The sequence below is a fragment of the Grampus griseus genome (genome assembly GCF_964374135.1).
Source record: "Grampus griseus genome assembly, chromosome: 1".
NCBI lineage: Eukaryota > Metazoa > Chordata > Mammalia > Artiodactyla > Delphinidae > Grampus > Grampus griseus.
In genome coordinates this window covers 5,407,614-5,429,825 of record NC_139017.1, presented here as the reverse complement: position 1 = coordinate 5,429,825, position 22,212 = coordinate 5,407,614, and the positions used below count along the sequence as shown (strand labels likewise).

General features: G+C 41.1%; 1 protein-coding gene across 2 annotated transcripts in view; it reads right to left on the bottom strand.

Annotated features, from left to right (window-relative positions):
• Nucleotides 1-1,032: 1,032 nt before the first annotated feature.
• Nucleotides 1,033-22,212, bottom strand: part of ASPM (assembly factor for spindle microtubules) — a gene marked incomplete at both ends in the record, with an annotated part of 67,092 nt that continues 45,912 nt past the window's right edge. The window contains 11 exons of one of the 2 annotated variants that reach the window (XM_082658512.1): nt 1,033-1,135; nt 3,715-3,884; nt 5,134-5,310; nt 7,155-7,309; nt 7,440-7,632; nt 8,267-8,455; nt 9,306-9,458; nt 10,764-10,973; nt 12,274-12,370; nt 13,847-14,013; nt 17,374-22,083. In XM_082658512.1, coding sequence (XP_082514638.1) covers nt 1,033-1,135; nt 3,715-3,884; nt 5,134-5,310; nt 7,155-7,309; nt 7,440-7,632; nt 8,267-8,455; nt 9,306-9,458; nt 10,764-10,973; nt 12,274-12,370; nt 13,847-14,013; nt 17,374-22,083 — 6,324 coding nt within the window. The remainder of the gene's footprint in view (nt 1,136-3,714; nt 3,885-5,133; nt 5,311-7,154; nt 7,310-7,439; nt 7,633-8,266; nt 8,456-9,305; nt 9,459-10,763; nt 10,974-12,273; nt 12,371-13,846; nt 14,014-17,373; nt 22,084-22,212) is intronic. The other variant, XM_082658513.1, reaches the window with a different exon arrangement.

The window sequence follows — 22,212 nt, the reverse complement described above, 5'->3', positions numbered from 1 at the left end:
CAAAAACTATAGTATTTGGCATATTCTAAGTAACAAGAGTTCTCCAAACTCCAAACACTTCATTGGAAGAAAAAAAAAATCCAAAAATTTCTAGTTACTTTCAATATATTCTTTAATATGTCAATATGGTCTTTATTCTAACCAAATCTCAACAGTCTCTGACTAGGTTTAATCCTCATTCCAACAAAATAATAAAGTTAAGTAGTTAAATGGTCTCTCCATTTCTAGCTACTAATGATTTATTTCAAGCACTTTAAAGCTGTCCTGGCCCCCATAGCTAGACAGTCTTTGGGACCAGATCAGACTGCAGACAGCCACTGGAATTAGCCTTCTGTGGCTCTGGAATCACACTGGCTCAGTATTGGTAACAGTGACCCAAAGCTACTGAAAATAACAAGTCATGTTTCAACACCTGAATCATCTTCAGGTCTGTGCTCAGTGACTAGACAATGAGTTTCTACTACAAGCAATACCTTGCTCTTCCCAGGTCAAATTACAGCCCCACTCAGTTCAAAGTCAGGAGTTTTTAATATATGAAGGGGTAGGCTGAATTTGTCTAATTTCCTCAGAGCGGCTCATTTGCCCATCTTGATGGTCCCGTCAGTCAGGAAACAGGGGTGCTGTCTATGGCATTTGTGGGATTATTTTATCCTCACTTCTACGTGAGTTGGCAGAATCTTAAATTTTCAACATTTGTTTTAGATAAATGCCTCAATTTACCTATAAAACAGGAATAATAAGCTAATCTTTTCCCTTTAGGAATATGATTATATTCAAACTAATATAATATTTTAAGACAACAGACATAGATAACAGTGTTGGAATCATGTCATGACATTAGTTTGTTATCTGCATAAAGCTATTAAATAAAAGAAACGAAGAATATAAAAAGTTTATTTGTTACATACCTCTTTTGAACTTTAATACAAAGTCAGATTTTAAAAGTTGTACAAAGCAAGCCAAAAGCACTTTCCATACATGTGATCAGCTTTCCTATTTCTTTTCCTGTACATACTGAGACGTTTGCCTTTGCTAATAAGGAATGCCAAGTGTGTCCATCACCATTTGAATAGCTTTCAGAGGATTCACGATTTCTTCCAAGTTATCTCTTCTCAACACCCAATCCTGTTTAAGTCTGTGAGAAGAATAGAAACCTTGCATTAACCCAGTTCCTCTCTTAGAAGACTCACGTCCATCGCTTTGTCTTAACTGAAATGTGGTCCCTCCTAGACATATCACCTCCCTCACAGGCCCTCACACAGGTGGGAGGCTTCATGTTATGGCCGTTTACGATTTTAGACTATTTCTCTCCATCTTCCCTGAAGGATGATCCTGGCTCCTTTGAAGCTCAGGCTATTCAGCTACCAAACCCCAGCGTTTTGTCTGTAAACCTGGTTCCTGGTCTTCCCTCAACTCCTGCCCCATCTCAGAACTTCAGCAGCCTTGTAGCTAAAGAGCCGACCCCTCATCTCTCCGTTTCTGCCCCCTTTCCTTTGGGTCCACTCAGCACACCCCCCGTCACACAATCACAAGACAGCCGCTGTCACCCTCAGAGAGTGCCCGGCCACCGACTGCTCAGCCTGAGCCTTCCAGCCCGAACCACCTCTTGGGGTTCATCCACGCCCTTTGACTTAATACTTCCACGGCTCACAGCTTCCTCCCACTGTGGTGTCCACTTCAGGGGACCTCAGCACGTGCCTGTCACCCAGCACAATGCTGGTCTCCTTTCCCTCCCATCTAGCTTGGGTCCCTCAGTATAATCTCCATTGCAAATGCCGTTAACGCCATTGGTGCTCTTCCCTATTGAATGCAACTGGAAAGCTCTATGTGGATTCCAAGTTGAATCCAGGTATCTGCCTTCTCCATTCCTGCACAGCTGGACGTTGCTAAAGAAAACCTGCACAACCAGGCTGGCTGATTTTATGCCAATGATTGAAATTACCTAGAAATTGCTTCCTTTCTCTTTCCCCAAGATGACTGTTTTCTTCTTTCCAAATGTCCCCTCCACACCGTCCCCCATCTGCTTCTGAGCTAATGTTTATGATCTCCTTCTTCACTGAGGAAACGGCATCACAGCCACCTTCCTCACATGAATCCCTACCACTATATGCACTTCCATCTTCCTGTTCTTTCCAGTGAAAATTCCGAACATCTATGAATTGGGGGGTGGTCAAACAGAGCGGGTATATATCCCCCTACCGTGGAACAGCAGTCTGTGAAGAAAGAGATGCAATATAAGCCATGCATCGACATGGATGAACCTCAAGAGCATTACGCTAAGTAAAAGAGTCCCGTCACAAGGAGCTACCTCTGTGTGATTCCATTTATGGGACAAAGCAGAAAAGGCAAAACTAAAGGTACTGAACTCCCATCAGCAGGTTCCAGAACTTAGGGGTTAATGGGAGAGAACTGACTGCAAGGGGGCACAAGGGAAATTTGTTGTGACAGAAATATTTTATCTCAGTGGTAGTGGTTTCACAACTGTATACGTTTGTCAAAACTCATTGAATTGCATACCTAAATAAAGGGTACATTTATACTGTTGGGAGTTTTACTTCAAAAAACCCCGACAGTGTCAAAAGGGGAGAAAAAAAAAAAAAGAATCTACTCATTCATATGTTAATAGTTTTACAACGTAATTCATATTATAATATGCCAAGTCCTTAAATAAAAACCGTATGTAGAAATAGTTCCCATTAATAAATTTTAAGCAGACTATTTTTATGTTATACTGTAAAACATGCAAGAGTAAAACCAATTTACAACTATTATACAGTTTATAATTATGAGTAATTATAAAGCTAACTGCTGTATAACCCAGGTCAAGAAATAGTGCATTGTCAGTGGTGCAGGATTTATACCTAGTAGACAATTGTCCAGTCATAGAAAGGAAGGAGAGAGAGGGAGAGAGAGGGAGGGGTTCTAATGATTCCTGCATCTAATTTATATCTCTAGACCATTTCCCTAATTTATATCTCTAGACTGTTTCTTCTGCCCAGAACCAGAGAGCAACAACGAATGTCCTTACAAGAAACACAGAGGAGGGAGAGGGAGAAGAAGCCCTGTGAAGACTTAGGCGGAGGACAGAGCTATCGAGCAACAAGCCAAGGACACTTAGCCGCCAGAAACTGGACGAGCCAGGGAAGGATTACACCTCAGAGCCTCAGACCAGGTGAGGCCCTGCTGACAACCTGCATTTCAAACTCAGTTTCAAGAACTGTGAGAGAATAAGTTACTGGTGTTTAAGGCCACTAAGTTTGTGCTAGGTAACTAATACAAGGTCAAAAAGAACTTCTCTAGGAGGAGAAATTTCAGGCATCGGGGTGATTATGCAAGGAGTTGGAGGTTGACGTTTTGGCCACCAGAGACCTTCGCCACCTCCCCAGTAGTGCAGCTTGTCCTACATGGAAGGGAAAAAATGATACGGCAAAGCTTATTCAGAGCTAATTATCAGCCTTAGCACGTACCTTGTTAGAACCAGGAATTTACCCAATAACTACTAAATATTCTTGGCTGCAGTGTTATTACTTCATTAACTGCTGAGATCGTCTCCTTTAGATTTACCAAAGATTTTCTTCTTGTTCACATGCTGTTTCTCCATTGTCAAGCACAGTCTCTTGCTCATAGTAGGTGCTCAATAAATGTTTGCTAAGTGGATGAATGAATGAATGAATGAATGGTGACACAAAACTATAGGGTACATTTACTGCTCACCTTGAAACCATTCTGGTTCTTACAGGTGTTTCTGGAATAAAGGAAATGCTCATAGAAGATTTCTTCTTTTGTTTACAAAGGATTCTTTCAGTATTCACTTTATGTTTATGAGCTGTAAGTTTATAGAGACTATAAATACGGTCAACAACTTTGGACCTACTTCGAACATCCTACAAAAGAAAATGTGCATTTATTAAACTAATAAGAATTCTATATCCCTTCTATGCTAGCAAAATCAATCACAGTATACAAACACTATGCAGTAAATTAAGAGCTTTTAACAATAAAAAAGCCGAGCTCTCCAAGTTCAGCAGTTAGATTGGTTTAAATTATGAATTTATAAGACAATTACGAAGAAGGCAAATATTCAAAAATTGTACACTTAACTCCATACTAAATAAAAAAGCAAACATTAAAGTAAATATACCTATTATACATGGTTACCAAGTCCTGTGAATTTTACCTTCTTTTTTTTTTTTAAGAAGATGTTGGGGGTAGGAGTTTATTAATTAATTAATTTATTTTTGGCTGTGTTGGGTCTTCGTTTCTGTGCGAGGGCTTTCTCTAGTTGTGGCAAGCGGGGGCCACTCTTCATCGCGGTGCGCGGGCCTCTCACTATCGCGGCCTCTCTTGTTGCGGAGCACAGGCTCCAGACATGCAGGCTCAGGAGTTGTGGTTCACGGGCCTAGGTGCTCCGTGGCATGTGGGGCCCTCCCAGACCAGGGCTCGAACCCGTGTCCCCTGCATTGGCAGGCAGATTCTCAACCAGTGCGCCACCAGGGAAGCCCCGGATTTTACCTTCTTAAAGTTTCCAGCGTTACCCACTTACCTCTGCCTGATGCGACCGCAGGTCAAGTACAGTCTCTTGCCCAGACCACTGTGTGTCTACACGTGCCTCTTTCCTTAATGGTCTCCCTATACCCACACGATCTCCCAAATCCATTCTTCGACCAGCAGCCAAAGTGATGTTAAAAATTAAACTGGAACATATCTCCTTGCTTAAAATCCTTCAGTGGTTTCCCACTGTTCTCAGGATAAAGGCCACAGTCCTATCATGGCCTGCAGTCACCCCTGCTGACTGTAACTCCTGGAGAGGATGCTCAGAGGCCTCACCGGAGAAACGCTTGTCACGTCTTTATGTCACAGCAGGGGGTGAGGAGTTGTGCACATCTGGATTTCTACCTTGCTGGGACAGCTGTTGCTTCTCTCAAGTACATGGGAGCTGGTTGCTCCTAGGGCTGTGATAAATTCTACTTCTAGAATTCAGCTTCTCTGACACATAAGAAACAACTCATATCAGCACAAAGAGCAGGTGTGAACACACGCAAAGCCCTATTTAAGTTGTGATAACTGCTTAAAAGTCTTGGACTTAGAACATGTAGAGATAACCTCAAAGGAAAACAACTGATGAATACTTACAGAAGCTCGATTTGTCCTCTTCAGTAAAACAGCTAACAAACAACAAGTTTTTGTGAAAATGCTTCTACTCTTGTCTGCAACTTTGTCACCGGGCTTTTCTTGGTACATTTGCAGAAGCTCCAGCAGTGTATCTACACAGTTTTCTACATCGTAAACTGCTGAAGTCGTTTTCTCATACTGGAAGAGAACAGAACCAAGTTACAAATTATAATAAACACAGATACTGGGCTGGCCAAAATGTTCGTTCGGTTTTTTCCGTAAGATGGATCTAGTAGTATCAGTTTTCTTTAACTTCATTCAAAACAATTTTGTTAGATTGTATATGGCAGCTGTCATATCAGCGTGCATTTAAAAAAAGACTAATCAAAATTGATGAAGTTTTGTGTAGTTATTTTAATATTGAAGATGGAAGAAAAAAAGCAACATTTTCAGCATATTCTGCTTTATTATTTCAAGAAAGGTAAAAATGTAACCGAAATGCAAAAAAAAGATTTGTGCAGTGCATGGAGAAGGTGCTGTGACTGATCAAACGTGTCAAAAGTAGTTTGTGAAGTTTCGTGCTGGAGATTTCTTGCTGGATGATGCTCCACGGTCGGGTAGGCCAGTTGAAGTTGATAGCGATCAAATCGAGACATTAATTGAGAACAATCAGTGTTATAACACGTGGGAGATAGCTGACATACTCAAAATATCCAAATGAAGCACTGAATATCATTTGCACCAGCTTGGTTATGTTCATCGCTTTAGGTCTACGTTAAGTTAAGCGAAGAAAACCTTCTTGACTCTATTTCCGCATGCAATTCTCTACTTAAATGTAATGAAAACGTTCCATTTTTAAAACAAATTGTGACGGGTGATGAAAAGTGGATACTGTACAATAATGTGGAATGGGAGAGATCGTGGGGCAAGTGAAATGAACCACCACCAACCACACCAAAGGCCAGTCTTCATCCAAAGAAGACGATGTTGTGTATAGGGTGGGATTGGAAGGGAGTCCTCTATTATAAGCTCCTTCCAGAAAAGCAAACGATTAATTCCAAGAAGTACTGCTCCCAATTAGACCAACTGAAAGCAGCACTTGACGAAAAGCATCTAGAATTAGTCAACAGAAAACACATAATCTTCCGTGAAGATAACACAAGACCACATGTTTCTTTGGTGACCAGGCAAAAACTGTCAGAGCTTGGCTGGGAAGTTCTGATTCATCCGCCGTGTTCACCAGACGTTGCACCTTTGGATTTCCATTTATTTCTGTCTTTACAAAATTCTCTTAATGGAAAAAATTTCAATTCCCTGGAAGACTGTAAAAGGCACCCAGAACAGTCCTTTGCTCAAAAGGATAAAAAGTTTTGGGAAGACAGAATTATGAAGTTGCCTGAAAAATGGCAGAAGGTAGTGGAACAAAAGGGTGAATACGTTGTTCGATAAACCTCTTGGTGAAAATGAAAAATGTGTCCTTTATTTTCACTTAAAAACCAAAGGCACATTTTGGCCAACCCAGTACTTTAGAAACACCAACCAAAAAGGAAGCCAGACGTGATCAGAAGAGGTTCTGCTGTTCTGATACAGCGCAGTGTACAGGCTGTCAGCTCCGGAGGGAGATGGACATGAACCCTCCACCACTGACCACACGCTGGTCCTCGGGCGAGGACCTTACCTCCTGTAAAGACGATTATCCCTTCACTACAAAATGGGAAGGATAATACCATAAGAACCATCTTAGAGGATGAATGGGAGCACTAAATTAAATGATGCATGAAAAGAACTAGCACATAGTTAGCAAGGCCTTAACTAACTTGCTGTTATTAATATTATAAAAACAGGAGAAATAAATCATAAAAAATTATAGTTTCTATGTACAGTTATGTTAACAGAGTAAACATTCCCCCCCGAAGACTCTGGCACATAGTAAATGAACTTTAACTCGGGGATCTGAGTTCTAGTGATGAGCAAGCATAAACCCAACTTGCTAGGGGAGGTTTCTTGACCAAGGAACTCTTCATTATCAAGACGGAAACTACCTTGGCGACGTTAAGCAAGACCTGCACAGCGTATCCGATGACCTCCATACAAGGGACACTACGGTTACAGCTTCGGATCAAGACAAATATTTTAGAAATTGCTCCACTCTGGGCCATATTCTCACAGCAAAGTGAAGACAGTCCAGTAACTACCTCTGAAAGGGGGAAAAAAAAGAGATACATTCACAGCAACAAAATCAGTATCGTATTATTATATTCTTTGTACGACTCAAGGGTAAAAACGCATTTCTAACCTTATACAAGATATTGTTAAAACAAACTAACCCAGGTGCTTTAGAGCCTCAAGAATAGCAGAAAGGTACTTGTATGTCAGGAGATAGTGCAGGGCAAGTGCGGTTCTGTGGTAGAGCTTGTTTTCTTCTCGAATCTCCCGGTTAACACACTGAAGTCTCTGTCGAATGGCTTTAATTTTTGAACAATCATTTTTCTTCCTCCAAGAATATCCTCTCCATAACGCCTTAAAGAGACAAACCAGTAACTTTAAGATTACAACCTCTGATGTTGTGGACTTAACATCTACATCTACTTCCACAAAGTAAATGTTTTCAGTAAAATTATATGATGTGATCTTTGCAACTTTGCAACTACAACTTCAATTCAGGTTCTAATAAATAGCAAAAGCAATTTTTCTAGGAAGAAATACATATAATATTCCTGTATATAAGTTAAAGCATCATTCACTGGCCAAAGACGGCTAAATCGATTCAAAAGGCAAAAATGCTTTTGCATCTTTCAGTCATCAACTTCCTCTCTGGAATGTGAAAATAAAGGGCTTAACAATGAAATTATGGTAGCATAGTGCATATGAATTATTCTATTGGCCAATCACAGCTTTTTAAAATGAGTATGACTGTGCTTTTTAAAATGTTAGATGTTGGGGATTCCCTGGCGGTCCAGTGGTTGGGACTCGCCGCTTTCACTGCCGTGGCCCGGGTTCAATCCCTGGTTGGGGAACTAAGATCCCGCAAGCAGTGAGGCGCAGCCAAGAAATAAAATACATAAATAAAAATAAAATTCAATAAAATGTTATATATCGTGTAGATGAATTGCAAACCAAAGTCTTGAACTAAAATCATAATATTTTCGGTTACCTGGATTTTAGTGACTCTATTATTAAGCTTTTCCTGCTTTTTACGGAGGAGGAAACGGCGTACGGCTTTCTGTATTACTGATGCAGCCCTATTTTGCTGGCTTATACGTTCTTGAGCTTCATTCTGAATTTTCATGAAGCGATGTTTCTGAAGAAACCTCTTATGCTGTAATCTTGCTCGAAACCATCTCTGTTTAAAACATACGAATAGTTTTTTTACTTCAGGCTTCTTAATGAAATAAACAGAACATTTATTGAAATATCTTTCAACCCTCCCCAGTGGCATTACACTCCACTCTAGTTGGTGCAGAAAATTCCAGGCCACAGTGGGTTTAAGTGTGTGTGTGTGTGTGTGTGTGTGTGTGTGTGTGTGTGTGTGTGTGTCTGAGAATTTAACCCTGCACAACATGTTCCTCATTTCATAATTGATATAAATCTTATCAAGCTGTATATTATTCTTCAATTTGTTTCTTTACTCAATATTTTATATGTAAGTATATTAACATATACTGTACAAACAGGATTCTTATCCAGAATACATAAAGAACTCCTATAATCATTAAGAAAAATAAAACACTCAAAAGAAAAATGAGCAAAGTATGTGGAAAAAAAATTTAAAAAGCATACCGTACACAGATAAAAATTTGAATAACCAACACAGAGGAAAGATTTTTTAGAATTGCTAGCAATCATAGGAAATCCAAACCAAATATGAGATGTAATTTGCCATTCATCAAAATGACAAAATCACAAAGTCTTGTAATGTCACGGGTTGGCAAGGAGGTCGAGAGAGAGACAGGTGCCCTGGGTGTCGCTACATGAGGGGTGAATGCGTACAATGCGCCAGAGGATAACCCACAGCCTTAGTCCTGAGCCATAAAACGCAACTCACCTCTAAGCCGGCCAACCACCCTGATGGCCACATGGCAAAAGCTAAATACTACATAACTTTAGCAGAGGTATTTGGAAATTGTTTATGAAATATTAAAAAGTTTCAAACAAAAATTAGGCCATAGTTTTACTGCAAAGGAAAAGCTAACCTGAATACGGATGGCTGAGTTAACCTGTTTATCATCAGCATTCTTCAGAGCCCTGTGAAGTCTGTAGGCTCTTTGAATTCTAAGAGCAGACAGGTGATAAAAGGCAGCTGCTGTGAAGTGAAGAAGCCTAATTTTGGCTCTCTGTTCTAAAATCTAAAGGAGAAAAAAAGATTAACAACCAAATAGTTGACTCTTAAGACAATCAACCAATGTTTATTTTTGTATATCCTTAATACCAAATTATATAAATTAGCAACAGTAAACTAACTTGTAACTATTAAAATTATCTACATTGTAACCTGAAGTAATTATACTCCTTTACTGTACAACACTTTCAATGGTGTAACCCCTAACTGAGGATATAGAAAGCACAATTATATTTGGGCACTTCACTGCAGAATTTAACTAGACTACCCAAGGGCAGCTAGATAAGGCTTTGAAGGTACTAATTATAATGGGAGAAGTCTAGGAATAGTAAACTGAGAAAGGGTTAGAGAGCTCCAAGCAGAACCGTTGAAGATGGTGACGTTAAATCGGGCAAACATTTGACCCGACTTCTCCAGTAGTGGTCTCGCCACATCCAGCACAAGACTTCTGCAGCAGAAGCTCCCTCCAGGGAGGGGCCTTTGGCCTTCAGAGTTTCAATTTATACTCAGTGAACAAAACACAAAAGATTTCTCCTTTAATTTAATTATTTTCTGTTTACCACTGCTTCATGTACTGGATGCTCAGAACGTCAAGAATTCCCTAGGGAGGATTCTCTCCTGCTGAAGGTGTGGAAGTTATCAACAGAATGGTCCTACAACCCCTGAGAGAGTTGCTTGGTGGTAGCAAAAGGTGACTTGAATAACAACCTCCTTCACGTGTGGGGAGGGGGAAGGGGAAGCTGGGACAAAGTGAGAGAGTGGCATGGACTTATATACACGACCAAAAGTAAAACAGATAGCTAGTGGGAAGAAGCAGCATAGCACAGGGAGATCAGCTGGGTGCTTTGTGACCCCCTAGAGGGGTGGGATAGGGAGGGTGGGAGGGAGACGCAAGAGGGAGGAGATATGGGGATGTATGTATGTGTATAGCTGATTCACTTTGTTATAAAGCAGAAACTAACACACCATTGTAAAGCAATTATACTCCAATAAAGATGTTAAAAACTTAAAAAAAAAAAACTCCTTCACACGTGGAGCCCTCCTCATACTTCAGTTCCTTTGTTAAGATTTATTACATGAGAAAAGTTATTTTGCATTTTTGGTGAGCATCTATGGGAAATAGGATCACAGAACAAAAATCTATGGCAACCAGTGATCTTGTTACATGGGGCTCTTCAGAAGCTGAATAAATTCTAGTTAATGGCTATATCAGTTCTGAAATTATTCTCCAAAATCTCAAATTTCTTAACACAATTTAACATCAGGTATTTCCACTTCATAAGACTGAGATATCCTACTTAAAAATACTTACCCTTTTTCTTACTAACCAACCACGCACCAGTGCTTGTAGAACAACTGTAGATTTTTTTAATTCAACATATTTTCTCCTTTCAGACTTCTCAGTCTTCCTGGCTCGTATGTATCTTTGTATGGTCAAAGCAGCTGATTTCTGCTGGAGAAAGACCTGCCTTCCTTTATATCCTCTGAAATTTGCTTGGATCAAACAAGCAGCTTGAAATCTCTATAAGGAAAAATTTGCAAGTGACACTAATAGATAGAAATAATAGTTCAACCCACTGGAGGTTCTGGAATTTCTCAATGAAAAATAAGATGGTATAATTATGATTTTTTTTTTTTTACATTTTTAGTTTAAGAATGTCATATTTCACAGATTTTGAAACCCACAGAGGGCTACAGCTAAAAATGAAGCTTTTATGAAGGTGCAAACCATGGACCATAGATACCTGGTGTTTTTTCCCTCCCTTCCTCCTGATACTTTTCATTGTGAATGAGCAAAGGACTAGTATTACTACAGGACAAATGCATTTAATACAAAAGCTAGCTACACTCTAGAGAACAGAATGGGCATTGTAAGCAGCTGTGAGGGAAGCTGTCTGCTGCTTCAAGAACCAGTGTACTCCCAGCACATCTTAGATTCCTCAATTCTAGAACATCCTGACAATCAAATTCCAAGACACATAAAGCATCTGGATTGAAACGAAAACTAGGTTTGTTTTACAACATAGACCCCCCCACCTACTAGCTGAGTGACTTTGAGCAAACCCCATTATCTCTCCAGACCTCAGTTTACTCATCCATAAAATGGGAATGCTGATAATAGCTGCCTCACAGAGTTATCATGAGGATCTGATTAGTTAGTAAATATATAATAGAAGGTGTAATAATAATAGTGTGTATATAATCATACATAGTGAATATGAACATCAAAATTTACAAGTAAAATTTTAATTTTGATTTCCTTAATAAAAGACCATAGGTACCACCACTGTTCTAGAACCAATGTTAAATATTTTAAATAGATTACCAAATGTGGCTTAAAGAGTATGTGTTGACTCATACAGACAGGATATGCTACATCTATTACGATTTTCTTCAAATAAATCACTTCAAATTGGGTTTGAGAATATGTTATAAAAACAGATACACAAACAAAAATACAAATAGTATTTTTATGAGTGAATAAAATTTTTTTTTTTTGCGGTATGCGGGCCTCTCACTGTTGTGGCCTCTTCCATTGTGGAGCACAGGCTCCTGACGCGCAGGCTCAGCGGCCATGGCTCACGGGCCCAGCCGCTCCGCGGCATGTGGGAACTTCCCGGACCGGGGCACGAACCCATATCCCCTGCATCGGCAGGCGGACTCTCAACCACTGTGCCACCAGGGAAGCCCGAGTGAATATAATTTTTAATTGACTGCAATGATGTGTTTAAAGCAAATGTATAGCTAGATCTTTATATCATTTTTTGTTTTCTGTTTTTTAAAGTAGTTCTTTACATATGAACTGTTTTTTTAACACCTACTTTTGTCGTTAAGAATTGCTCATGAGCTGTTCTTCCAGAAAGTACAGCTCTCCATTTTCTCTGAATGATGATTGTTGATGCTCTCACGTTCAAAAACCTAAAAAGTGATTATTGGAAAGCAATTTCAAATTAACTCATTTAGTAAGTATTCATTGCCCACCCCCTATAAATACTAGAGGAGAAAGAAAATATAAGAAAGGCAATGAGAGAATAAAAAAAAGTAGAAAAGGATAATTCATACTTAGGTTCTAGCAATCAGAACTTTACAAACACAAACACACACACACACACACGGTAACACAATGCAAAACAAGTTTTACAATTGGCAATATTTCAGTGGTCAAGAAATATTAAGTTCTAGAATGACAAAAAATTCTGAACGGGATCAGAAGAAAGTAGGATTAGCCAGATCTAGACAAAGCCTAGATAAAGGGGAGGTGGTAGAAAAAATGGTAGAGAATAAAGTCTGAGTCCACACTGTGAGTGAGTCTTTGAGCAGACAGGTGTGGCTGAGAAGACAGCCTGGGAGGGTGGAATGGCATCAGGCAAATGAGAAACAAACACTTGTTTGAAAGGAAAGATGGCATCATCAAAAGATTTAAAAAGGAATATTCTGTAAACAGAACTGGAGAAAAATTTTAAATGTGAGGGCTAGAGATTAAACTTTAGGCGTCAACATAGCAGTGACAACAATCGAGAATCGGCAGGCTCTTTCATCTGTTCATGGTCCTGTGGAAAAGGGAGAGAGATTAACCTATGTCATGTGGCCACCTTTCCTAGAAAGTAAGGCTGAATATCAATGGGAAAAACTGGACACTGGTCCTTAATAGCTGAGAGCAGCAATTATATTTTTATTTGTTAAGCCCTGACTCTGCCCATGGAATTGATCAAGAAACGCCTGTAACACTAGTGTGCTCTCCCAAAACGATCTTTAAAACCATCACTGATATAATAATTCATCAATTCTGGGAACTGATGAAAAAATTCTTACACTATGAAATAAAAAAATAATATAGACTATCTGGTAAGAGCTTCTGAAAATGTGTTTAAAAGAAATGAACTAGGAATAGGGAAATACGAGTAACATAGATAAGTTGGTAATTAGGTCTTCGTCATTAAGGATAAAGAGTACAGGGGTTAATACAAAGAAAAAAAAAAAAGCATAAGAAAGCAAATGTTGCCAGTAGCTAAATCAACAGACAAAATGGACCCGTGCACTAACAAGGAAAACAAGACTTACTAGATCATTTTATTAACTTCCCATCCTCAGTCCCTACTGAGTCCCTCAGTCCCTTATCCTTATGAACCTGAGTTAATCAAGTTTAATATTTTCTCCTGGATTATACCATCAAGGCTGTATCTCAAAAAATAAGACAGTCTCAGAGATAATTTTGTTACATTATTGCAGGAAACACCAGCAAACCATACAAATTAAACATAGCAACTATTTAAAAGAAAACCCAACAAGCAGTATTACTTGACACACAGACTTGGTTACGGCACATGAGCGCGTGCATGCACAACCCCGCCCCCCCCTCCCACATGCTCTCGCCCACGCAGCTGACACATTTACCGTCTTCTCTGCAGTTTGGTACGGAAGCAACCCTGAATGATTCTAACAGCTCTTAACACAGCCAGATACTCTTTACGTGCTTTCCAACACCTGTACCAGGCTTGAATCTTGCAGGCAGCTTTCACTTCACGTAAATATTTCCTGGCTTTATGTCTCCTCCACGCAGTCTATTAAACATATAAACATAACAAATATGCAATGAGATGTCTAATTATTTTTTCGTAAACTGGAAGACTCAGTATTGATAACAGTTAATATAAGGTCAAGCAGATAGGATCAACTGCAGAAATGCAGTCACACCCCAGCTCCACTGTGGGACTCGCTCACTCCGGACACGTGAGCCCTCTGAGAACAGCGGGCTGACCTGTGACCTCCTACTACCTGCTTCAGCACATACCCTGCGGCTGGCTGCTGGCTAAGCCCAATACAACCCTGGAAAGTATTTAAATTGTAAGCTGCACGCAAAGCCTGGGAAGCCAGGTGTGTGCACTGCCCTCACCTTCTCAGTCCATGTGAAGGAACGAAAGGAAATGAACACACTGATGCCTCCAATTCCAGGGAAGGGACGGGAATTCTTCCCACTGCCCTCCCCACACACTGCAGACACATCCTGGGTTCTGGGTCCATCCTGTTGCAGAATCCTGAGGGCATCCATCTACCTGAGGACCACCAGATTTTCCGACTTTGGCAACCTTGTGGCTGACTAAAAGCTTAAGTAACAGCTACAACTTCTTAAGTGCTTAGCGCTATACTAAGCACTATAATTCTTTACAGTAACATAGGTAGGTAATACTATTATCTCTAATTTAGAGATGAAAACAATGAAGGCCCAGAGGAACTGACACCAGTAAAATTACTTGTTGATGTCACAGGTAATAAGTGACAGACATATCTTATTTAATCCTTATAAATATCTTGTGAGATGATTATTAAGATCTCTATACAAAACAGAAATTAACGTCAAGAGACTTGTTACCACATAGCCAGTAAGTGATAGAGTCAAGATTTGAACCTGAGTCTATCTGACTTCAAAACACCTACAGCAAATACAATAGCTCCACCTAACATGGGGATCAGGCTCTAAATTCAGTTGACAGGCGAGAATGATATATATGGTCAAACTGAACTCTTGTGATGTCCTTAACTCAGAGTATTTCTATATGGTTTTTATGTAAACAAAACCAAATACCAACATAGTAGTATTCATAGTGGAAGCCAGGTATCAGTACTTTTAAAGATTCCAAAGTGATTCCAATGTGTGCTAAAGTTTAAGACCACTGGTTGGTATGTGTTAAAAACTAGATGTGCAACATGCACTTTTATAATTTAGTTATATAAAAGAAAAAACAGGGCTTCCCTGGTGGCGCAGTGGTTAAGAATCCGCCTGCCAATGCAGGGGGCATGGGTTTGAGCCCTGGTCCGGGAAGATCCCACATGCCACGGAGCAACTAAGCCCGTGTGCCACAGCTACTGAGCCTGCGCTCTAGAGCCCACAAGCCACAACTACTGAGCCCGCGAGCCACAGTTACTGAAGCCCGCACGCCTAGAGCCTGTGCTCTGCAACAAGAGAAGCCAGCGCAATGAGAAGCCCGCGCACCGCAACGAAGAGTGGCCCCTGCTCGCAGCAACTAGAGAAAGCCCCTGTGCAACAACAAAGACCCAATGTAGCCAAAAATAAATAATTTTTAAAAAACCCCCCAAAAACAACAACTAATTACTAAAAAGAAAAAAAAAAGAAGAAAGAAATAACAGTTGAATTTTCCTAAGATTGTTATTTTGGCTTTTCTAACATAACCCCAACTAACACACGCGCTTGACACCCACCAGTCCTTGACTCCTGGCAGCGTCTGGAACTTGGGCGCTCCTTTCTTCCTCCCTCAACCCTTGGTTTCTTCATACCACAATCTTTAGCTTTCTTCATTCCCTCTTAATACCATATGTTGGCTTCTCCTCTCAGCACCCCTGAATTTTGATGCTCTTTAGGGCTCCAGTCCTGGGCCCTCTTCTTTTGCCCACTTCATGCATTCTCCCCACGTGACCCCCTATCTCCCACAAGTTCAGTTATCAGTGTATGCCAACAACGTAGAAGTCAAATTCCAAAATCCGTACTGCTGTCCGAATTACAACAAACATAGCAGCTGCCCCGCTGGACGCGTGGTGGTCACGTCAGCTTCACGTACCCCAGGCCGAGCTCATCGGGCTCCAGACTGGCTCCTCCCGTTGTTCCCACGTCAGTGAAGGGTACAATCTACTGAGTCACCTCAGCCATAAGGATGGCTTGGCTCCTTGTTTACGCTCTATACAAGACCAATCCCATCCTCCACTCACACTGACCCTGACAACCCTGCTGTCAAACGGTGGTTCACTTTCCCTGACCTACTGCCTGCAGTCTCCTGGCTAGCCGCCCAGCATTCAGTTCAGTCCATCTTCCACATCCCTGCCTGAGTAATTTTTTTTTTTTTTCGGTTGCACCACATGGCTTGGGGCATCTTAGTTCTGTGACCAGGGATTAAAACCGGGCCATGGCAATGAAAGGGCTGAGTCCTAACCACTGGACTGCCAGGGAAATCCCATCTGAGTAATTTTTAAAAAAATAAACTATGATTCTGCTCTTCTCCTACTTAAACTCCTCTAGAACGTCTTTTAGTCCAGAGGATAAAGACTAAACTTTTTCTGTCTTACACAGCTGCCCACATCTCACTCCATGGATCGCATCCTGGTCGCCGGTCACCTTTATTGCACACCTGTTCTCTCTCATTTTTGAACTCCGTGTTACCTCCTACAGCTGGAATACTCCTTGCATACATTTTACTTGGCTGTTTCCAGTTCATCCCTCAGCTTAACATCTCAACTTAAATCACTGTGACTAGCTTAGGTTTCTCTTCTCTGCATTCCCAGCAACATACATTTCTCGTTCTGTATTATCATGAAGAAATTTCCATACACTGAGGTATGGGCAAGTCATTCTGGCTAATACAGGATTTAATTTGAACTTTATGTTAACTAGAACAGCATCTTTTGTGGCCTATTAAACATATACTGTGTATCTGCTTTAACCATTAAAGAAAAGAATGCATTTAAAAATCAAAATGGATTAACTGTGGTTCAGGCATCCACAGTGGAGCCGGGTGGCCATTGTGGATGTGGTTTCAGACATGTTCCTACATCACTGAGAACGTGAACTGTATCAGACTCAAGGACACCACCAGCTGTTCTCAAAAACAATATCTGCTCACAGCTGCCAGCTGCAACCTGATGGTCTCAAGGTCTCTGCTTTTAACTGTGCAACCCTAGTTGCAACAAGCTTAGGGTGTCACACTCAGAACAATCCCAGTTCTGTGCCGTCTGCGGTGAATTATTTTTGGCACCCTTTGCCCAACCTCAAAAATGTTCCATTTTGGAAGGTAAATGAAAAGGCCACGTAAACTAAGTATTAATCTTTACAACCTGCTTAAGCTCATTTTATAAATTCTAAGAAATACTGGCCAAAGAAAGAATGAAAGCTTTATATTTCAATATATAAATACCTGGATTTTTATGGTGCTATCTTTAATTTTCTGAAACTTCCGCTTCTGTATAAATCCTTCCATTCTAGCCTGAATAACGATAACACTGCTTCTTATTTGTAAATAAACTTCTCTTTGATGTTTTGCAGACAAAAAGGCTCTGTGGTGATTTTGTAAAACGACTGCTGCTTCTCCATACAATAAAAACTGTTTTCTGGTTTGCCTTTTCCTGAAATACCGCTGTAAAGTGATAGCCGCCCTTTTCTGCTGAATGAATCTTCTTCGATACACAGCCATCTGAAGGAAGGACTGAATTCGCACGGCAGCACGCTTGTGCTTTTCCAATCTTCTTGTGACCATTTTACGAAAAGCTTTTTGAATTGTTACTGCAGCCTTTCTTTCAGAATGATACTCTGCTTCCTGTAAGGGACCAACCAGAGAAGCTTTACACCGCCTTTGAACCGTAAGTGCTGGGCTTTGGCCAGCTTCATACTGAGTTTCAGTTCCGTGACAGCAGAATGCAGTTTGGGCAGCAGGGACTGCCATTTCTTCTTCGGGCATGTTTTTAAATTTCTGTCTAAGTTTCATGCCGCTAAGCGCAGCCTGAATAGGTCTTACAGATTTGTGAATGGCTAAAAATTTTTTTCTTTCCATTTTTACTCTGGCGTATGACCTGTAATAATTCTGTATAACAACAATTGCCATTCTCTTTGCCTGATAATCCACTCTGGCCCTGTACATTCGGTAGAATGACTGAATTCGGGTGGCAGCCAGGTGCATGAGTTGGATACCCCTTCGTGCCTTAAAGCCTCTGTAGTAAGACTGTATACAAATGACTGCCTGGGTTTGCACTGCAACTAGTGTTCTGTACCTTCTTTGAACAAAATCTACCTTTGCTCTAAAGTGGAGATGGTGCCTCCTTGTTTTAAAGGCTCTAAAATGCTTCTGAAGAGTAATGGCAGCCTGATGCTGCTTTTCCTGAATCTCTCTCCTTATAATCATATCCTGAAAGTCTGCTTGGACACAGGGTGCTGCTTTCTTGAGTGCATTGTGTTGAAGAGCTTTCTTTTTATTGGCTCTATATCTTTCTTGTATTACTTTTGTAGCCCACTGAAGCTTTTGGTAGAAAAAATACTGCCTGTACATTCTGTATGTGCTTTGTATTATGACAGCAGCTCTGTGCTTTTCCCTTAAAAGCTGTCTTGCTTTCATCCCCTTATAGGCAGCCTGAATGACCACTGCAGAATGCCTTTGTTGGACATAATGCTCTCTTTGCAATTTTGCAGCTCTGTATGCTCGGTAATGTTGCTGAATGAGAATCGAGGCGTGTTTCCAGGTCTGAAAGGTAAGGTGTGTTCTGTGCATTCTGAAAGTTGCCTGGATGAGGGCTGCGGCCCTGTGCATCTCCTGTAACTTCTTCTTTGCCATCAGCCTTCGGTAAGATGGCTGGATTGTAATGACTGCCTTCTGTAACTCCAAGAATTGGTGCAAGTGATGTTTGGCACAAATGGTGGCTCGATATTTCCTCTGAACAAAAATAGCTGCTTTCTTGAGGGAAAGGAACCTTTTCCTCATCACTAAAGATCTAAACCTGCTCTGAATCAGGGTTGCAGAGGCATGCATCCTTTTCAAATGTCTTCTGGTTTGCATACCCCTGAATGCAGCCTGGAGGACCACAGCAGAGTGTCTTTGCTGGAGGTAGAGCTGCCTCTGCAGCAGTTTGGCCCTGCTTGCCCGGTATTGCTGCTGGATGACCCGCGAGGCGTGCCTCCAGGCCTGGTATCTCACACGTGCACGGTGCCTTCTGAAAGCCGCCTGGAGAACGGTAGCAGCCCGGTGCATCTCTTGCACCTTCTTCCTCACCACCCACCCTCTGTACCAGGACTGGATTTTGAGGGCTGCCTTTTGTAACCGTAGTAACTGTTGTAAGCGATGCTTTGCGCAAACATTTGCACGATATTTTTTCTGAATCCACACAGCGGTATTCCTGAGAGACAGGAATCTCCTTCTCATCATCAGAGTCCTAAATCTCCTCTGAATCATAGCCGCGGCTGAGTGCATGACTTTTAAGTGTCTTCTAGCTTCCATCCCCCTAAAAGCAGCCTGAATGCAGATTACGGAATGTCTCAGTTTGTTATACCTTTGAAATTGTATGTTCCTTTCCCTCACTGCCCGGTACTTTTGCTGCACCATTCTTGTCACCTTCTTCAACTTATTAAAATAAGCTTGTTGTCTGTGTCTTCTGTAGTGGGACTGGATGAGTGTTGCTGCGGTCTGCATCCTTCTCAGGGTCTGTCTAACTCGTCCTCCTCTGAAACTGGCCTGGAGAATGGTAACAGCTTTCAAAGTTGTCAGGTACTTTGCACGTTGAGTTCTACCCTGATGATATGCTCTGTACCTTACCTGAATTATGACGGCTGCTGTTCTCATTTGATGATATCGCCTCCTTGATTGCTGCATTTTAAACACGGCTTTAATAAGAGTGGCTGCTGCGTGCAGGTGCTGAGTCTGTCTTCTTACTGTAACACCTCTATAAACAGCTTGGATTTTCACAGCTGCCTTCTTTAACGTAAGATATTCCTTACGCTGACGGTCTGCAATTTTAGTATCTCGATACCACCTCTGAATTATAACAGCTGACGCTCTGTAGGTGGCGTACTTCTTTTTGGTTTGGTAAGCTCTGTAACTAGATTGTATAGCGGCTGCCGCCTTGTGGTGCTCCTTTATTTTTTTCCTCACTCTCATACCTCGGTAAGCTGACTGTAGGATTACTACTGCTGCTTTGGTTTTCAAATACAAATGATGCTGTTTTCTCCCAGTACTGTAAGCCCGATAGTACATTTGAATCAGACAAGCCGCTTTTTTCATGATTTTCCACTTCTTTCGCTGCACGTACATTCGGTAGCACGACTGTATGAGGACAGCACATTTGTGTTGCTTCTGAACCTGTCTTCTCGCTGCTCTGCCCCTCCACGTGGACTGGAGCATCACTGCTGCAAGGCGGAGCGCAGTGTACTCCATCCGTTCCCTCCTCCCTGCAGCCCGCGCTCTCAGATGTTGCTGGATGACGGATGCTGCCGTTTTTAACAACCCGAACTCTTTCTGGGCCTTGGCCATTCTGAAAGCAGACTGAATCTTCACTGCAGCTTGATGTTCCCTTCTGATCTGCTTCCGAACTTTCCAGCCACGGTAAGCGGACTGTAGAGAAATCACAGCTGCCCTTGTCTTTAAAAAATGTGTCCTTATGTCAGAAGCAGTCTTGTGTGTCCTGTACCATCTCTGAATCTTGAGAGTAGACTGAAGCACAGGTTGATATTTCATCCTCTTACTGTAGCCTCTAAAAGCAGTTTGGATTTTAAGAGCAGCTGTAGATTGTTGTTTGATTAGCTGGCGTACCTTATAACCTCTGTAAGTGGCCTGCAAGCAGATAACTGCTCTTTTGACTTGCAAGAAGTTCTTCCTCTGATTGACCTGCGCTTTGTATGCACGATAGTAACTCTGAATGACAACAGTTGCTTTATAGATTTTCAGGTAGTACAGGCGCATCTTTCTCATCCTGAAATGAGACTGTAGTGAAACAGCAGCTTTTCTCTGCAACCTCACTTGCTTTCGAACCAGGTACCCTCTGACAAAAGCTTGCAGTTTGATGCAAGATGCCCGCATGTGTTCTTCTCTCTTTAGTGCAGCTGCTCTTAAATGTAAATATTGTTTACGAGTTTGCTTCATCTTGACGATGGATTGTAACTTCACTGCAGCATTTTTTAGCCTCAGAAATTTTTTTCTGGAAACATAAGCCCTGTAATATGATTGAATCCTTATAACAGATGTGAGGATGTGAATAAACTTTTTCCTGGCCTGCATCCCTCTAAATGCAGACTGCAGAACAATGACAGCAGATCGTGTCTTCTGGTAAGAAGTTAGAACTTTCTTGGCTGAAATGTAAGCTCGAAAATGAATCTGAATTACAAGGGCGGCTTTCTTCATCTTCTTATATTTCTGTAGTTGTTGATGCTTCCTTATGTGTGCCTGCAATCTGATAATATTTTTCTTAAGGTTTAGAAATCGAAGTCTGTCCTGTCTCATTCTCCAGTATGACTGAAAGACACAAGCAGCGGTGATCTGTTTGCGTAAATTACGAGCTTTCATTCCCCTGAAAGCGGCCTGTAGTCGGATGGCTGCAGCCCGTTTCTGCAAATAGCTGGTGCGCTCAACCTTTCCTTTCAGATATGCTTTGTAGTACTTCTGGAGAGAGAGGATAGACTCTTTTTTCCTTTTATATAACTTTTGGGCTTGAAAGCACCGAAATCTTGTCTGAATGATGACAACACAAGATCTAATATGAATGTATTTCCGTAATTCTCTCTGCATCCTGTACCAGGATTGTATGACCATGGCAGCTTTCTCTTCTTTAACCTGTTTCCTGACACACCGTTCTCTAAAAGCTCTTTGCAGTGTTATTGCAGCTTCTGTTTGTAGCTGCATTTTACGTTGCCTCCATCTTCTGAACGCAGACTGGATTATAAGGGCTGATGATCTTAGCATTTCATATCTCTGTTGATCCTGCTTTCTTCTTAAACAAGCACGCCAATGCCTCTGAATTGTAACTGCAGCCCAAAGGTATCGTTTGTAAGAAGCAACAGCAATGATCATTCTTATCCTAGACTGCAGGATGATTGAATAATATTTCAGCTTCAGAAACTGTTTTCTAGTGGAATATCTTCTCCAATATCTCTGAAAAAGGTAAGAAAGGACACAAAGTAAAATAGACACATCTTTCTATACTTAACACTCTTGAAAGTATTAACGTTTCTAACATTTTGCTTAAAAACAAAGACATTAATTTTAAAAGCAATATATTTT